The 19,802-nt window shown below is 43.8% G+C and overlaps 1 protein-coding gene and 1 pseudogene across 1 annotated transcript; one reads left to right on the top strand and one right to left on the bottom strand.

Annotated features, from left to right (window-relative positions):
* Window positions 1-1,353: 1,353 nt before the first annotated feature.
* LOC129215222 (uncharacterized) lies at window positions 1,354-3,612 on the bottom strand (annotated as a pseudogene).
* A 220-nt stretch (window positions 3,613-3,832) lies between these two features.
* Window positions 3,833-4,621, top strand: LOC129215261 (histone H2A-IV). Its single transcript, XM_054848068.1, has one exon. The coding sequence runs from the start codon at window positions 3,933-3,935 to the stop codon at window positions 4,320-4,322; it is 390 nt and encodes a 129-aa protein (XP_054704043.1). The 5' UTR covers window positions 3,833-3,932; the 3' UTR covers window positions 4,323-4,621.
* The last annotated feature ends 15,181 nt before the right edge of the window (window positions 4,622-19,802 follow it).

The following is a 19,802-nucleotide window of genomic DNA, read 5'->3' as shown; positions in this document are numbered from 1 at the left end:
GCTTTAAGCTTTCTAAAAGGAATATTCCCTCTAAACAATTCTCCGTTACTCCTTGTTTCTAAGTTTAAATGAAAGCGGTATTTAACGCAATTCAACCGCTTCTTAAAGGCACAGCTACTCCATTGTAGGTTTGAAAAAACAAAAAGGCGTTATTTCCAATGCTTCAATGGAACAGCAAGCTCCCCAAATTACATAAAACGGCCTGCAATGCAAAAAAAAAGTTCAGGTCAGAGATGTATTTGGAAATTACATTTTTCAGTCACCAACTATAGATATATCGATTAGGAGGACAAGGGGCTGTGCAACTGAACTTAGAGTCAGGGAGAAATCCCATTTTCCAGGTAGGTTCACAAAAATCACTGAATATGCGGAGAAGGAACAGTCTCCGTTTAAAAATAATTCTGGACTAGAAGTTTTTAATCACTAATTCTCTCTGGAAAACACTTCCCGTGTGCTCAAGTTCAGCATAGATTTTCAGTAGCCTGAACACAGATAGAAAAAATTGGTCCCTTCCAACCCATCCTACGATTCTCCCTAATCAGTCACACACGACACCCAGAACCATCAACGATGCCACGAACGTGCCCCGGAGAAGACGCCAGCAGAAAACACTTCTTGAAAGCGGAGGTAGCAGAAGTTACCCTGCCACTATCCTACCACCAGTTCTGTCTGGAAATACATTTATCTCAGGAATAAATAAGAAGTGATTGAAAAGGGGTGAAGATGCCCGGGGGACATTGCTCACGACAGAGATAATCAGTGATTAAGTACTGAGAAAACTACCGACCAAGCTCCTTTCCTGGAAGGGCGGGAAAGGACCTCTTGAGCCTTCAGAAGAAAGACACTTCCCCCCTCCCCATCCCCTCTCTTGGGCCAAAAATTTAAAAGAAAAAAATTAGATTTGGAAACGAAAACAGTATTTCTGTTGGGACAATAAACCGTAAGTTTGTTACTACAAGAACATAGAGTAAACCAGAGGCATTTACTTACCCCTGAATACACCTCTAATTGAGAAAGTTTTAAGACACAGCCAAACAGAAAACATATATATACACAAATCTTTTAGAGCTGGATATCTTCTTTGGAAGAGCCCACAATTACAGCTTTTCCCTTAACAGCTAGAAGTCCCCTAAAAAAGGGGTTTAGAATTTTCACCCTAAACGGAGACTTTTCCTACCACGATCACCTCAAGATTTAACCACAACAAACTGTTTTGTTACGGTCAAGACGGCTTTCAACCCCTCTGAAACGTGACTTATCACATTTTGTTCGGTACTTACTTGAGATACAGGCTCTCGGTCACTGCAAAATTACCAGAAAACGTAGGGAAACGCATCACTTGGCACACACAGCTAAGGGTTTACAGCTCTTTTTAATGGTCATGTGGTGGCTCTTAAAAGAGCCTTTGGGTTTTCGATAGTCTGAAAGATCTGTTCGCTAGAAGCTTTAAGCGCGCTCACCGCGGATGCGGCGGGCCAGCTGGATGTCCTTGGGCATGATGGTGACGCGCTTGGCGTGGATGGCGCAGAGGTTGGTGTCCTCGAAGAGCCCCACCAGGTAGGCCTCGCTCGCCTCCTGCAGCGCCATCACGGCCGAGCTCTGGAAGCGCAGGTCGGTCTTGAAGTCCTGCGCGATCTCGCGCACCAGGCGCTGGAAGGGCAGCTTGCGGATCAGCAGCTCCGTCGACTTCTGGTAGCGCCGGATCTCGCGCAGCGCCACCGTGCCGGGCCGGTAGCGGTGCGGCTTCTTCACGCCGCCCGTGGCCGGCGCGCTCTTACGGGCCGCCTTGGTGGCCAGCTGCTTGCGGGGCGCCTTCCCGCCCGTCGACTTACGCGCCGTCTGCTTCGTACGCGCCATCCTCCCCGGAGCAACTGTCTCACAGCAAGCGACGAGTGTCTGTACTGAACAGTGCCGCCGGCCCCGGTATTTATAGCCACCACCGCCCTGTGATTGGCTAGGGGGAAGGCACAGATTCCATTGGACAATGGGAAGGATTTGAAAAGCCCGCCATCCGCCGAGGGAAGGGGGGCGGGTAACGGCCCCTTCCCGCTCCGCAGATCCCCTTCCCCCGCTGAAGGCGACGGTGCTTTCGCTTCTCTTATCCTTCCGCTCTGCCCCGCCGAGCGGGACCGGCGGCAGCAGCGCGCTTTGCTACAGCGGTAGCCTGCCAGCAGACGCGGAGCTCTTACCCTGGCCTCGCAACAGACGCTTTTATCAGCGCCTCTATCCCAGGCAACTAGGATTTCAGCTCCATTGAAAAAGGCTTTTTCGGGAAAAAAAAAACCAAACCAAACAAACCAAAAAACCCCCACAAAACCAAAAGCCCCACCAAACCAGCCTTCCCTGCATATCCTGCGCCATCTGAAGGTTTGGGTTTTTTTTTTTAAGCATTCCTTATTTTTTCTTGTATTTTCCTGTCATGTTGTCACTCAGGATTTATGAGGAATCTCCTTTATTCTGCCATGCTTATTCTGCGTCAAAGAGAGATGACAAAAAAACCCCCACTACACCAGTTTCATATGAAATCTTTGAGAGTAATGAAATTATACTTTTCCCTACACCATTTCACCTCCGCTGCACATGGCATGATAAATTTCATGAAACATCGTCTTCCAAATATCACATAGACTGATCCCTATGGAGCTCACCGAGTAAACAAGCCGCTCTGGCTTGCAGCCAAGTCGTTTGAGAATGACAGCTAATGTTTAAAGGGGACGAAGACTTTTTATTTAAAAAAATCTGCATTGGAATGAGAATTGTAAAAAGAGCCCTACTTTATTTTATATTGTAACGACAGAAAAATAACCAAAACATACTAAACGCTGCCATCCATATTTCTGTGTTTAATCTAAAACTAGAGCTAATTACTCTAAAATGAGGAAGGAAAACTTTAATAGCCTAAGAATTGGATTAGGTGCTTAACATTCTTTTTATAGATCTGCCCGATGAACAGTCGGGGTAGGGCACATAAAAGACAACCAAAATCATCCCTAGTCCTTTAACATGACAAACATTTTCAGTACTATTAAACAGTATGTCCTAGCTTGGGAACTAAAACAGTGCTAAATACAAGTACCACTCACCAAAACGAATCAGTGTGAACAACTCTTTTACTGAAAACGTGGGTGGCTCTTAAAAGAGCCTTTGGGTTAAAACTGATGGTCCGAGGCGCTCTACTTGGAGCTGGTGTACTTGGTGACAGCCTTGGTGCCCTCGGAGACGGCGTGCTTGGCCAGCTCGCCGGGCAGCAGGAGCCGCACGGCCGTCTGGATCTCCCGCGAGGTGATGGTGGAGCGCTTGTTGTAGTGCGCCAGGCGCGAGGCCTCGCCGGCAATGCGCTCGAAGATGTCGTTGACGAAGGAGTTCATGATGCCCATGGCCTTGGACGAGATGCCCGTGTCGGGGTGCACCTGCTTCAGCACCTTGTACACGTAGATCGAGTAGCTCTCCTTCCTAGTCTTTCTACGTTTCTTGTCACCCTTCTTCTGCGTCTTGGTGACAGCTTTCTTGGAGCCCTTCTTCGGAGCAGGAGCGGATTTAGCTGGTTCCGGCATTTCACAAGTGTGTCACTACCTGTCTACCGCAGGAACGACGTAAATACAATAGCGGAGACACCCGTATTTATAGGGACGGTATGCAAATGAGATGACTCAAGGCCGTTCTTGCCTATTGGACAATAGAGGATGATGATGTCAAACCGTCGCTCATCTGCGATTGGTCGCTCTTTCATCTGTCTTTCCATTGGTTAACTTCACAATCGCGGCCTCCGCCAATCAGAAGTCCTACCGAACCCCAGAAGGAAGGGATAAAAAGGCAGGGTGGCAGTTCTGACTGCATTTCTTCTGTTTTCGCAGAGCTTTTTTTCTATACGTAGGTTTTTGTTGGTTTTTTTTTCTTTCTTTTTTTTCGTTTTGTTTTAACTTGTGCTTGATATGTCTGGCCGCGGGAAGCAGGGCGGGAAGGCGCGCGCCAAGGCCAAGTCGCGCTCGTCGCGGGCCGGGCTGCAGTTCCCCGTGGGCCGCGTGCACCGCCTGCTGCGCAAGGGCAACTACGCGGAGCGGGTGGGCGCCGGCGCCCCGGTGTACCTGGCGGCCGTGCTGGAGTACCTGACGGCCGAGATCCTGGAGCTGGCGGGCAACGCGGCCCGCGACAACAAGAAGACGCGCATCATCCCCCGGCACCTGCAGCTGGCCATCCGCAACGACGAGGAGCTCAACAAGCTGCTGGGCAAGGTGACCATCGCGCAGGGCGGGGTGCTGCCCAACATCCAGGCCGTGCTGCTGCCCAAGAAGACCGACAGCCACAAGGCTAAAGCCAAGTAAAACTCTTTCAGCAAACAATCCAAAGGCTCTTTTCAGAGCCACCCACGTCTTCCTGAAAAGAGCAGGAGCACCTAAGCCTCTAAATATTCTCCTCTCTGGGAACTGTGTTTTGATATATCTAGAAACTTTTTAGATGTCAAAGGAAGGTTTCTGAAGCATATTTTTTCTATGTGTATTTTCAACTGTGTTTTGCTGGTCGGTGTAGGTCCCTGTATTTTTCTTTTGTCTAAAAAGTCGATGTACTTATGTAAACCTTTCTCAGTTTCGCTTTTTTGAAAAATCAATGGAAGGCAGCAGTTACAATTGAGATCACTCACCGCAGCGTGACGTAAGGAGAGGTGATTAGAGGAGTGCGCGGGTGGGCTCGCCGCCTCCTGCTCCGGGGTTTGTGGGGGGGGGGGGGGAGCACCGCTAATTTTGGCGGAGGTGGGCTGTGGCGGGGGGAGGGGGTGGGGTTTCCGCGCCCACCCGCGGCGAGGGGTGTGGTCACTGCCAGCCAATCCGAGGGGAGCGCGCGGTTTTCAAACTGGGGGGGGGGGAGGGGATAGGGCGCCTTTTCCTCCCGGTGCAGCCGCCGCTGACCCTGTTTTGCGGGTGGAAAAGAAGTCCAAGTGCTTTGTGCGTAGTGGCCTCTTTGGCTTTCTGCCTCATGAGGTTGTTTTTTTTTTTTTTTTGCTTGTTTGTAACTTATGTCTTTCAGGTAATAGTTAAAGCAGTACAAGTATTTCACTGGGATGCTGTCCCATAACTAACCCGGAGCTGTTTCCAAAGGACAGTGTCAGCTATTTCGAGTTAAGACAAAATAAGCTAGTTTGCTTTTCCATAGCGTGTGAGTTCTTACAGAATCACTATGGAAAGTCACGTATACGCGCTGCAGGGGATCATTGTGTACCAGCCTGGACTTGAACTTCCTTTCCTCTTACAATATTACGTTCTGGGTGCTGCCTTCTTCGGCTTGGCAGTGCTCTTCGGGGCTGCCTTTTTGGACTTGGCAGCTGTAGCCAACTTTTTGGGGTTCTTGGCCATGGGGGCCACCTTGGCCTGCTTAAGCGTGGGAGCCCCTTGCGCTCCATGGAGGCAGACACAGCCTTGGTGGGCGCTGGGCCCCGCGGGGTTGCAGCTGCCCGCTGCTGCCGTCCCCTTCTTGGAGGTGGGGGCCGGAGCGGCGGGCAGAGTCTCAGACATGGTTGGAGACCGCTTGCAAAAAGGGAAGGGGGATATAAAGAAAGATAATCAGCGAGAGGCTGGTATTTATAGGGAGGAGCCTCTTTGCCATCAGTGCTTCGGGGTGTCTGCCCTGCTGGAGGTAGTGAAGGCTCCTCTCTCATCTATGTCCTTGGAACAGATTTTTTTTCTCCTTCCACTGTAAGGGACACCGCGTTCCTTCCTTTGTTAGCCACATATGGGTGAAACAGGATTTTATTTCTCTTTCGTTCAGTAGTTTTTTATGTGGAAGAAAACAAAACTGCCCGAAGAGGAGGCAGGAATGCACGGCCGGGAGCTGAGAGCCTCTGGCTGGGGGGGGGGGGGGCGGGGGCGGACGTGTTTTGCTGTTCTCTAAAAGCACCCTTTCAGAAATAAGGTGAGGAAAACTGTGCTGCTTTTTGCTGTGTCCTCCCTCAGGAGACAGAGTGAGTCATTGTGGCAACGTGGTATCGAAAATGTTTTTCAAGCAGAGGGTGGTAACACTGGAATGCCCGGCTGAAGTGTTACTTGGAAACAAGATGAGAATCGCGGGATTGTTTTAAACAGTATTTGCTTCTTAAACAGTTTTAAAGTTGTTGGGGGTTTTGTTTGTTTGTTTTGGTTTTTTTTTCCAAAATACGCTATTTTTTCTCCTTTTTAACAGCCCGGTCTTGTCGAAGGAAATTACATTAGGTATTAATCATCTACTGTTCAGAGCTGAACTTTGATACCATATTAACTGCAGGACTTTATTAGTAGCCTGCTAGTATTTGAGGCTAGAAACAGGTTTAAAACATTTGAGGAATATTTTTTTGTTTAATAATTTCAGTTTCTTTTAGTATATCAGGAAAAAATAACCTTCTATTGGTGGATATTTACTATGGGAGGAAGAGATTGAGTGGGTCTGAAGCACAGGACTTATTTGTAGAAGGTCCTGATTGGGCCATTTGAAAATCCCATGTTTTGTAACGGAGGCCTCCCGTGTTTCATTTTTACTCTCGGAAACACACTCTGAGGAAAGAGCATTTCTCTTAAGAGCAACGGTTACACTGAAGTGCCTGGTAAGGAAGTACCTCTGTTCTACTTCTTAGAAATCAGGGTAGTGTTTTTTCTCTACTGATGTTTGAAAAATCACTTAAACACAAGTATTCTAACATTTTATTTTCAAATTATATAGGTAGATTGAAATCTAGTCTACAGTATTTTATTCACTAGAAACTAGTCACACTCAGTAATGGTATTCATTAAATTTACCATTTTGTTCTTTGCTTTTCTAGCCATGTATCCCCCTTGAGATGGTGCATATAAAGGGCTTGGTTTCCTTTCATAGCAGTTTATGACTAATGTTCTATTTTCTGTGCCACCAACAGTATTTTCATGATCGTTTTTAACATGTTTTTATTAGTACAGACAAGCTGATGAGTTCTGTATAACAAATCATCTCTCTTTTCCAGCTAAAATTTGACTGGGATATTTTCCTACATTTACTGCATATAGTTCCTCTTCCTTCCCCCTGCCCCCCCCCCCCCCCCCCCCCCCATATTCAGACAGCCTAAATTCCCAAACAGATTTCTACATAAAGGAGGAAGGCTTTAGATTTAAAGAACAGTACATCACAGATGTCGGTCACGAAAAAACATTCAGTGTCATTTTTGACCTTTAGGTTCACACTAATGCTTTACAGTACTAGCTATGGCATAGTACAATCACTCAGCCTGGTCTCAGATAATGTTATTCAACCTGTAGTTACTTCATAGTTCTCTGTTTTTCCATAAAGCATCAGAACATAATATGCAAGGTAATACTAAAAAACACAATCAAAACCAACAAAACCTACGCTCAGTTCCAGAAACATTCCTAAGTATGTAGACAGGCAAGTAAAACAGTGAAGTGATAGAACATTGATATTTTGATTAACTTCATAGTGACAATAGTATGTAGGAAAAGTCCTTAAATGTTCTTTTTTCAAAACATTTTACTCATTTTTGTTGAAAAGACTATGCTTGTTTGCTCAGTAACAACCTGATTGTGGACAGCATAAAGACCTTGTGCAAATTCCCTTGGTACTAAGCAGTCTTCCACTGAAGATGTGATTTATTTTTTTTAATTCCCCCTGCCTTTCAGGAGAAGTTGCCTTAGGCTACTGTATTTACCAAAATATAGGCAAGTTGGAGTATTTACCTACAAAAGTGAGTGGAATTACTTGCCTGCTACTTATAGCATATCCATGAAACTGTGGGCTCTTCTTTGTAAAACTTATTTGAATATTTGTGACACTGTCTACACAAAGGTTAAACATTTACAGATCTATTCATAAATTACTCAAACCCCTTCACTCAAATATATAGTTCCTTTAGTACCTTTTTACAATCATACATAGCAAACCAAAATATTGATCAAGTAGGGATATCTTACAAATCTGGTGTAATATATAGAAACCTTTTGAATATATCATTAGTAATTTACTTAGTCCTTTGAAAACAGGCCTGCTCACACACCAAATGAGGTTAAAAAATATTACTGACAATGTTTATTTCTCTCAGGTATACAGTACAGAATCAATTTAGACACTAGTAAACATGAAAGAAACTCACGTCTCCATTCACACTAATGCTGACATTCAGGAAATTTGAATGAAAGTCTGAAATCCAATTGCACTACAGCTGTAGAAACAGAGCAAAAGCCTGCATTTGCAGGTAACAGTAAATGCTCTGAGTGTACCTAATATTAATAGAAAAGCAGATTGACATAAACCGTAGCTAAGTCCTTGGGTGTGCTTCTCTTTGCATCTTCTGAGAGTCTCCCTAATATTACTGTGGCACTGAGTAGCGGGGGGGTGGATCGATCGGTTTGGGGAATTCCCCCAACCCCGTAAGCCGGTCCAGGCTCGGGCGCACGGCGGCAGCTGTCGGGGAGAGGCGGCCCCGGGCACCGCCCGCCCCCGCTGCAGCAATTTCGGACCAATCCCGCCTGGGAAGGAGCTTTCCCCTCCCGCCGCCGCCTCTTCCTCCTTTCATCCCTTCTATGACCCTCTGGTTGCCTTTTCCGCCACCCCCCTCCTCCCCAAGTCGTTTCCATTTGGTTAATCCGCAGGCAAGGAAGGCGAATTTGCCGAATGACATCGCGGTGAGGTGGTGAGCGCCTTGCCCTGGCTGCTGCAAAAAACAGCCTGCGGTTTGAATACTTCCAGTGTTTCTTTCATCGAGTGTTGGTTTTATTTTAACTGTGCTTTATTTATACTATAGCTGCTGCCCAGGGTAAAAAAAAAAAAACAAACAAAACCCCCCAAATAAACAACAAAAAAACCCCAAACAAGAAGGAACTGTTGGGGTTCCAGCTTGTTCTGTTAGAAAATGTTATTTTGATTCTGCAGACATCATGGTTGAGAGCACAACTGACCATCCTCCTTGATAAACTACTTCTATAAGGAGGCCCTGATCACTAGAGCGTTTCCCCCTTGTTCTTCCTGTCCTAGAAAACCTGATACATGACTGCATGGTACAGAAACAACCCTACCATAACAACTAGGTCAATGAAAACAAACCTTCTTTCCTCTCCAGATGGCATCTCTATACATCAATTCTGTAAGAATTTGATTATTTCAAGTCTGCACTCTGCATACGGATGATATTGCCATTGACAAGCGGGGAGGGATTTCAAATAGAAACCACTGCCTTCCCCTTTCCTATAGACACTGCAGCTTTTTTTTCCTGTTATGGAACTTCCTCTGTTGTCTCCTGAAGTAGAGAACCATAGATGTACCTGCACAAACCAGCATGCTAGTAACTTGGAAACCATGAGGAAAGAAAAAAAAAAGTTAAATGAATAGGAGCTTCTTTTTTAGGGGAAGTGGTTTGGGGGGTTTGTTGTGTGTTTGGGGTTTTTTTTGACCTTGTGGCAAACCCAAAACTGATCCTCGGGAAGTGCGTGTAATTAAATGGCGCTTAATAACACCAGGGATCAGTTCAGAAGTCTTTAAGAGATGGGAACTATTTACCGGCAGTGTTAGGAAGTGCTTATGGTTATGCAAGCAGCTGTGTTCTCCGGAACTGATTTCTATAGAGGAGAGAGACGGCTCTGTCCTCGCCTTTTCACTTGCCACCTTCAGCTTTTCTCTTTCATTTGGAAAAAGCCGATAGAGATAAGGAGTCCATTTACTTAAGGAAACCACTTATGATTTTAGGCAGCCTTTCTGGCCTCAGTAACCTTTTGGTTGGTAACTAACTTTATAAATTAGATTGGACCTCACTAAATTTGATAGATTTAGCCACCGATCTTACAGATAGTAAAGAAGATGATAAGCAAGAGCATCTTCACCCAGTGGTTGTCTCTGTTCTGAAAGTATCCTAGTATCCTTAGTAGAGAAGCCTCTTTAGACCTTAAATCATCTTTATCACTTTTCTCAGAACTTTCTTTTCCAGTTGCACTGCATCTTTTTTTTTCTTTTTTCTTTTTTCTCTCTCTTTTTTTTTTTTTTTTTAATTTACAGGCCAGAAATGTACACAGTACTACTCAAGGTGCAACTATTTCACACAATGCTACAAAGATATATTATCCTCTGTTTTGTTCTCTGTTCTTCTTCTGGTGATTCTTGACATTCAAAATATTTTAATTGTAGTGCTTCTGAGCATTGAACAAATGATTTTAGTTATTGTTTTCAGATGTGGGAGGATTTTTTTGTTAGGATCAACCTGGAGAGGGTGCAGTGAAGGTGGAAGACGGTGTGAGACAGTTCTGAACACTGAGTCAGGGATCAGGAGGACAGGCAGTGAAACTTAAAACTATGGTCAAAAAAAAAAAGAATAAATGAGAATGCTGAAGTTTATTTTCATTTAATGACATCCAAAACACCTAAAGCTTGGAGAGCCCAAGATGTGTATGACATAAAGGTCATAGTAAGAGCACTGTTGCAGGTCAGGCAAATGGAGATCTTGTTTATTACCAAAAGGATGGTTTGATTTGCCACCATCCATTATGATCCAGAAGTCCAAGTCCACGTCTCTGTAGGCAGTGAGGTTCCTATTGGTTGATAGTTCTAGGCACTCACTGTGTCTGTAGAGATTACTAAGTGCTGAAGGACCTTGCTGCCACATCAGAGCAGCTGTAATGCTTTTTCAGTTTTGGGGGGGGGATTTCAACAGAAAATTTCATGCTACATGCATGCATGTATTTGCATATATGCATGCACATATAACATGCTGGAGGTGTAAAGCACAGTATCACACAGAACAGCAGCAGCATATGATAATCATTATCAAGATAGTACTAATAAGACTAATATTTAATTACTATATATTGAACAAAGGAGACAAAAATAGGTTATTGGCTTGTAAAAGACTTTGTAACTTTCTCCTATGTGCTGCTGCTTTTGCTTTCAGCCCAAGCTATTCCTTGCCAATTTCTGCAAATTTGGGGATAACCAGAAAGGGTTAGCGCATAAACACACCAATGCATGACAAGGTATCACTCTTAAGCATCAGTAATTAATAAATACGTGTATGATTTTTAGTGAGGTTTATAAAGATCTGTCAGAGATGGACCCCACTGTTCCTGGGGTAAGAGCTGCCATGATCCACACTGCACGAGGATTCCCATCTTCCACCTGGAGGAAAGTGATTTTTAATGCACTGGCGGTCGCTTCAGCACACAATTGTGAGTAGAGCCTGAAGGTAAATGTACACCTGAGAAGAAATCCTGCTAGGGCAGACAGACTCTTGGGGAGCAGTCAGTCCAGGTCAATGAGAATGAAAACTAGGGCTAAGCTGACCAAAACTCAGACAGTCTATCAGTAATTTAGGGACATAGTGAGCTGTCAGGTACAAAATGTGGGATTCTCCCTTATGTTTGGGGATAACCACTAGTCATGCCAATGGGCCTGTCTTCAGTTTCCTGGCAGATGGCCTGGGCAGACGTGTATGTTAAGGAATATTAGTTGTTTAATGTGAACAAGTAAGTTTTAATTAGGATAAATTACTTAGGATTATAATATGGTGTGATTTGTGCTGTTTGCTTAGCTTTACTTAGCATGAGTAGCTAGATTTGCTGAAGCCTTTACACCACCATGGAGTTATTTTTCTTAGTAATTTTCCTAGAAGCTGGTACAGTGCTGTGTTTAGTCTTTTAGTATGGGAAAGTGTTTTGATATCATGCTGATGCTTTGGTAGTGTTTTTCCTAAGTCTGGGACTTTTCAGTTCTCTCTGTTCCACCAGCAAGGGCAGGGGCACAAGAAGTGTAAACCAGAAGATAAGCAGGCTCCAACCTTTGGCTGAAACCGCACATCAACATGGTAAGAGCCTGCCTCCCTGGACGCAGAAAAAGAATCCAATTAGATTTGGGAAGACCCCACACCAAAAATCACCATTGGACTAAAAGACGCGTGGACAACACGTGAAAGGCAGGTGTGTGGGAACCAAGGGTAGAATTGCCCCGGGATTTCTTTGCTCTGGGTCCCTCTCTTTGGAGGCACCCAGCCCGGGCTGATCCTGCAGCTGCACCTTTCAATTAAATTAATTATTTTATAAAACCCGATGCTGAGACCCTGCTGTGGGAAACCTAGGGTCAAGCCTGAAGAAGGAGGAAGCGTGCCCAGGAATAAGTGTGCGTGTGACACCATGGTGTGTGATTGCACAGGTAACAGCTACTCCTTTAACAGTTTGGCGACCGAGATAGGACCCTAGGCCACCACCTTCAGATCATCTCAGCTCCAAACTTCCAACTGCTGGCAATGGGTGAGTTCACCTGGGACCTCTGGAGCAGGAGTCGCCAAAGGGTGAGTGTTAAAATTCCCGGAGCAGAGAGAGAGAGAGAGAGAGAGAGAGAGAGAGAGAGGAGGGAGGTTTATTTTTTTGTTGCAGCTGTTGAGAGCACCTGGCCTGACCAATGTAAATTGCACAGGGAGCGTGTGGCCTGGCCAGTGTAGAGCACACAGAGATGGAGAAAGTGATGGGAAACTTACCCAGCTCAGAAGAGGGGATGCCCTTGGCCGAGGTCATGCAAAATTGGAATAGCATTTTTGGTACAGCGACTCTATCAAGAAAGCGCATTATTTTATGTCGAGAAGGCTGGTCAGCTATAACTAGAGATGGAAACCTGGCAGAACGGCAGCCGCCACAAGGGACCTTTCACCAGCACAAACCTACCGAGGACAGGCTCCTAGGACAAATGGATTACTGGTATGTTTGGGATGACTGGGAGCAGTAGAGGAGCGGGATGAAAGAAGCCTTGCCAAAGTTACTTGCAGTATTACTTGCAGAAATGGAGGCTACTGCCCCGAATAAAGCCTCAGATAATGCTCCAATTGCATCCGCTCTGCTTTACGTGCCTAATGCTCCTTCTCTGTTTTCTGATTTTGCTCCGCTGGCTGCTGGACTCTACCCTCTGATTTCTAACGTCTTACCTAATCCTGCTGCTATGCAACCAGGAGGTGGTGGCGCTCCCCCTGTGCTGCACGTATTTACTAATCGGCCTTGGAATTCTGGTGATGGAGCTACATGGGGGAGTAAAATGGCAAGACTGAGCGAGGATGCTGACAAACGTGCTCAGTTGTTTTCTAATAAGTGCACTGGGTATAACCCAAATTGGGAAGATACTCAAATACTTTTGAGAGTTCTTTCAGCCAGATGAAAGTGAAAAGATAATTAATAAAGATGCAGAATTAGCACAACAGGCTGGAGGAGGTAGAAAGCCCTGGCTGGCAAATAATCCAAATTGGGATTATAATAATGCAGGGGATAGAGCCACCTGCCAAACTGCACTCCAAAATTTAGTAAAAGCAATCAGGGCATGCAAAGGGGATAAATTGGGCTAAGGTATTGGAGTGCAGACAAAGGTCAGATGAACACCTTAGTGATTTTTGGATGCGACTCCGACAAGCCTTGTTGAAATATGGGGTGAATGACCAGGCAAAATTTTAATGAAATGCTCGTAATTAGCATCTTTGTGGATCAGGCAGCCCCTGATATGAAGATACTTTAAGGAACAGATGCCTAGGTGGCTGGGAGAAAATTTGCAGAAGATTTTGAGTGTTGCTGTGTTTGTATACGATGGACATGAGAAAAGGCAAAAAGTTGAGCAGTTTACAGAGAGGGAAAAAAAAAAATCAAAGAACAGAAGGCAAATCTACTGGCTGTGGCTTTAGCAAGGAATTTGCAAATGAGAAATGGGGCTAGAGGGTGAGAAGGTCAGATTCGTGGTCTGAGTTAAGACCAGAAAGAAGGGAAAGAGAAAAGGGAAGGAATGCTGGAAGGGAGTGCTACTATTGTGGGAATTTAGGACATTTACAGTGGGAATGCCCATACTGGCTGTGGGACAGGACACTAGGAAGAGATTATCAACAGAGGCAACTGCCCCGGGAATTCTTGCAATCACAATGACTAGATAAATGGGACCCTGTGGATCTGAGGGGGGTGGGGATAGAAAAATTAGAAATTTTAATATGTGGGTAACCCAATTTGACCAGTGGGGATGTATTATAGGTAAAGTTGAAGTTTGTGGAACTGAATTCTTGGTAGACACAGGAGCTATGTCATCCCTTTTGAATTTTACCCCAAAAGGATCTAGGACCACAGACAAAATTTAAATACATGGAGTCACAGGGCAGAAAGAGTAGAATTTAAGTAAAACCCTATTAGTTACTACAGATAACAAGAGTATATGGGGGCGATTTGTATTAGCAGAGGACTCCTCAGCGTGCCTGTTGGGGAGAGATCTTTTGCAGGCTGTGGATGTAAAATTACACTTGTCACCTGAAGGAATGGATTTAATAATCATGGGAGTGCCTGTGGTCACTGGGAGCCCAAATAATGAGCTAAAAATAGAGGAAATATTAAAATTTGTACCAACAAATCTGTGGAGTAAAACTAGCATGGCTGTAGGATTGCTAGTTTCTGCTCAACCTGTAAACATAAAAACAATGGGAGGAAGCCCTCCTCTGGCTGTGAAACAGTATCCTATCCCAAGAAGCTGAAAAAAAGCATTCAAAAGCAAATAGACTAGTATTTAGCACAAGGAATTTTAAAAGTATGTATGTCACCATACAGTACTCCTATAGTCGCTGTAAAAAAGAATCTATTGGATGAGGATGGGGACCTCAAACACCGTTTTGTACAAGATCCATGGATAATTAATCAGCACGTAGTGGCTCCTCATCCGGTAGTGCCTGATCCCTCTATACTTGTGCAAATACCACATTAGGCAAAATATTTCACTGTGATTAATTTAATTGCCACTTTCTTTAGTATCCCTTTAGATGAAGACAGCCAGCTTTTATTTGTCTTCACGTGGAAAGGACAACAATTAACCTGGATGTGTCTCCCACAAGGGTTTGCAGGATCACCTACAATTTTTTTCTCAAATACTGAGAAATGATTTGAAAGATGTAGAACTACCGGGTGAATCAGCTCTTGTACAATATGTAGTTGATTTGCTCATAGCAAGTAAAGATAAAGATACCTGCATAAAAGATACTATACATCTATATATCGTCTTAGCAGAGGCAGGTCGTTGTGCATTTCCATCTAAACTACAGCTGTGTCAGAAAAGTCAAATATCTAGGGTTCCTCCTAAGGGAAGGGCAGCAAGTAATAGATCCAGAAAGGGTAGAGGCAATAATAAAGCTTCCGTGTCCAGTTATGAAGAAACAGTTGTGAGGTTTTCTTGGAGCTGTGGGATTTTGTTGGCCATGGATTCCTGGATTAGGAGAATTAACAAAGCCTCTGACAGAAGCAACAGGAAATGAGAAGGTAGACCTGGAAAGACAGCAAGCTTTTAAAGCAATAAAAAGAGCCTTGGCATCAGCTCCTGCTCTAGGGCTCCTGGATTATGCAAAGCCTTTCAATTTATATGTGCATGAACGGAAAGGAATAGCCAGTGGAGTGATAACACAGAAATTAGGACCCCACCAGAGACCAGTTGCATGCTACTCCATGCAACTAGATCCAGTTGCAGCAGGAGCACCAGCCTGCGTTAAATCAGCCATGGCAGCAGCCGCAATATTAGAAAAAATTTGCCCCATCATATTGGGACACCTTGTGACAGTTTACGTCCCACACGAAGTTGAAATACTGTTAAAACAGTATGCGACCCAAGCCCTACCACCACAACAGGCACACAGATACAAATTGATCATTCTAATGGCAGATAATGTAATTTTGATAACATATAATACTTTGAATCCAGCAACCCTAATCACCCTGCCTGACGATGGGGAAAAACATTACCAGTGTGCACAGGTGATGAATATTTTAAGCACGCCATGAGCAGATTTAACTGATGTTCCCTTGCAGAATCCAGACCTAGCTCTCTTCATAGATGGGTCATCCTGCTACCTGCATGGACAATGCCAGACTGGATATGCTGTGGTCAGCCAAGGGCAGGTAATAGAAGCTGAAGCCCTCCCAGCAATGAGTGCACAAGGAGCAGGGCTGGTAGCTTTCACACGTCTGGGAAAAGGTAAACAAATTAATATTTATACAGATTCTCGGTATGCCTTCGGGATATGTCATGCAACCGGGATGTTATGGAAAGAATGAGGATTTATCACATCATCAGGAAAAAAGGTATCTAATGGAGAAGAAATATATGACTTGCTGGAATCAATCCAGCTACCTACAGAAATTGCTCTTATGCACTGCCTAGCCCATACCAAGAGCACCACAGAAATTAGTAAGGGGAATGGCTTAGCTTATGCAGCTGCGAAGGCTGCAACCTGACAGCCCCTGAGAGAATGCCTGGTTGTAATTCCAGCAATGGGCCAAAGGGGATGGCCTACTTTAACAGACCTCAAACCCACATATGAATGCCTGGGCAGCAGCTGCTCCTTTAAGAGTGTAGGTTGATGGCCTGGGCAGAGATTGACATCTTGGAATCTCCATATGAGTAGGATGCACAGAGCATTAATTTTGCTTGTGCTTTAATTAACAAATTTGTGATGCAACTTACAACAATAATTTTTTTTCACGGAATTAGACATCTTCTGCAAGATTTTCATCATGTTGATTATCACTAGGCAAAAAATCCATCTCCATGTTTCCTTGGATTTCTACATTTCATGTGATTATGCTCTGAGAACACTTACATTTCCCTAGGAGGACGATGCAGTTTTTTTCCTTTCTCTCACAAATGTCTCACCTAAGTAAAATAGCATATTTATCACAAGCTTCTCCTTTAGGAGGTGAAGCAAATCTTTATCTCCAAATTGCAACATTTCTATCACGATACTTTTAGCTGTTCTAAGTTGATATTCATTCCCCTAAGGACCTGAAAATACATGTGCTGGCAGATCTACTGAGAGATCAGCAATTCCCTTCAGATAACAACTAAACACATTTCCTGAACACCCCGAAGAAACGTACATCACTGAAGAGAAAACAAATTTTGAAATTCACATAATTTCAACAGCCTCCTCAAGGGGATGATCGTCTTTTGGGAAGGTCAGGAGCATTAGCAGGAACGGAGGATGGGAGATTGAAAGCTGATGCAGAAGGGAAGAGGAGTGCTACGATCTGCTATGATAAACCTAGAGTGGGAAGAGGAGTAGAGTCATTTCCTCACTCCTTCCTGACCTCACCCAACCTGCTCCTTCACTCCAGTGTGCCCTGGCTGCCTTCCCGCATCATGGGAGACAGCACAAGGCTCTTCCAACTAATGCTGTCTGATCAGGAAGAGGAAAACAGAACTTTTCATCCTCTCCATGCTGTCTTGATTAATGGGAAAAGATGAATTGTGAAAAAAAAAAACCACACCCACAAACATTAATGGGTAGTTCATATTCTTCCTTGTTGGTTCTGAGTAATAAAATACATGAAAATGAACCACCAGTAGTAAAGGACAAACACTGGCCATAAAAAACGAGACCAAGATGTCATATTAGGAAATGAAGTGTTACTCCAGAATTCAGTCAATGCAGACTGCTCAGAGCTCCTTCCTTCTTTTCCAGAACACGGAAAGGTTTGAGCTCCTGTAAACATGATATATGCCCCTCCTTTTGGTTTAATTTTGTGTATTTTAGGAATGCCCCAACACTTCAATAATATATACACTGTTATTTTATACCTAGAGCTGCCAGTGAAAAGTTTAGAAAGATACCACACACATATATTATGCTAAAGTAAAAACAAGAAAATTAAACTGTCTGTTGTTTGGTCTGGAAAAGATAAAACTGGGTAAGCATAACTTGACTTTAACAGTAATGAAATATAGAATATTTCCTCAAATAACCCAAGCACACTGTAATACAGCAATCTATTCTATGTGCCTGGACATTGCTATCGTATCTACCAAGATTCTGTGTAAAATTGGTCATAATAAAAACTCACGCTTCAGACCATCTATGTTTTTTATCCGTTTTGAAGCTAAGCTATTGCTTAGGTCAGGAACAAATTACATAGCTAGATGTTTCAGTTCTTGAATTGAGTTGTCACTCTTAAGAAGTAATGGGCCCTGCATGAGGATGAGAAGTCGAATATTCAAGGAAGTTAATTAGAGAGGATCAAGAAAATATGATGCAAAAATAAGCAAAGGTTAAATTTCATGGAAAAAATATTAAGAGCACTATAAATACCACAAAAAGCGATCTAGTGAACTAAAAAGAAGCTATAAATGGATGCTAAAAGAGGCTGCAACTTTTTGACAAAGTGCCACTCAACACTAGGCATGGGAGGTGAGTAGGGCAGCTTCCAAGGCAGAACACGTGCTCCCACTAAACCACATAAAGAGAATTAAATTGTTTAAGTGGATAATCTATAAGAATATTAACACCTACACCATTTGAACTAATTAGGTGAAATGAAAGCAAAGCTATAGAAAATATGTGCAAAAAATTACATGATTAAAAACAAATGTGCCAGATGAGAAGGGAAAAATAATTCTTTCAGCAGTCCTGAAGAGAACAAAAGAGGCCCTTTGAATCTAGGCAAATAGAGGGAAAAGCACACTAATGACTGCTAGGGAAAACGTATATGATATTAAATACTGAGAAAAGTAATAGGCAGGGGAGACTACACTCTACAGTTATGCAGAAGATTTACTGAGCTCTCTGTTGTATTGTATTCATGCTGTAACCCATAAATGGGAGGGGAAAAAAAGACTGCGTATAAATTCCTTTTTTTCCCTCAAACAGTAAGTGAACTCCAGCACCATTAAGGTTGATATGGATGCCCCATCCCTGGAAGTGTCAAAGGCCAGGTTGGACGGGACTTGGAGCAACCTGGTCTAGTGGAGCGTGTCCCTGCCCATGGCAGGTGGGTTGGAACTAGATGATCTCTGTCTGAGGTCCCTTCCAACCCAAACCATTCTATGATTCTATATGCAAAGATAAATACCTCTTTGCTACTTCTGTAGAACTAAATCAGGTGATACTAATAAGGGTTTTATAAACACTGCAAACCTGGCTATCTAGACTTATCAAAATGGTGCTCAAACATAAACTGACATATATATTAGAAGGCCACAGAGAGAAAGACATGATCCTCCCCAAAAACCCAAAGCCCACCCCCCAAAAAAGAAAATTCTTTCAAGAAAAAGGGATGAAAAAGGACAAGAAATGAAAAAAAAAAAAAAAACCCAACCAAACCCCCAAACCCTCACGTGACAACTCAAAGGAAAAGGGCTGTGAAATTACCAAGCAAAAAGTTTTCATTATCAAGAAGCATTATAGTAATGGACACCCATTATGAAACAGGGAAAAGATGAGGGGAGTCAAACAAAATTACAAATACTGCACCAACCAAGCAGGAAAAATAAAACCTGTGTATTGCACACGGATATAATTAATTAGGTAAAAACTCTTGACAAGAAAGAGATGGTAAATGGCAACAGTTTGGAATAGCACTAATTTGATGATCCTTCGAGAACAAAGTAAAAATAACCTTATATGTTATTAAAATAATAATAAATTATAAACACTAAAACAGAAAAAGTAAAACTCTGTATGAACAGGCGGCTTGGCTTGCAGGCTTTCTACAACGGTCGTGCTTCTGGGAGACACCGCAGCAGCTCCTCTAGCGTAGACTCGTGGTGATGACAGGTCCCCAACAAAACCCAAGACTTTCTCCCGAAAAGAAAAAGCTACTAAGCCAGTATACCGGAACCATTCAGGCGCCAAAAATTATTCCTAAACCAAAAAGCTATGCCAAAGGGAATGTTAACCCACAGTGACCTTCCCCAAGTCGACAACATCGACTGACCAGAATACCACAACTACAGCCTCCAGGTCACCCCCCCAGCCCCTGCCCGGCCCTTTGTTGGAGCGCAGCGAAATGGCGGCGGCGGAGCGCGGGCGGGGCAGGGCGGCACCG

The sequence above is a fragment of the Grus americana genome, chromosome 1, assembly GCF_028858705.1.
Source record: "Grus americana isolate bGruAme1 chromosome 1, bGruAme1.mat, whole genome shotgun sequence".
Taxonomy (NCBI): Eukaryota; Metazoa; Chordata; class Aves; order Gruiformes; family Gruidae; genus Grus; species Grus americana.
Note: the sequence above shows the minus strand (reverse complement) of the source record. Positions and strands in the feature narration are given on the sequence as shown.

Coding starts and splice junctions, on each gene's coding strand:
- LOC129215261 (XM_054848068.1), top strand. CDS start 3,933: ATGTCTGGCCGCGGGAAGCAGGGCGGGAAGGCGCGCGCCAAGGCCAAG.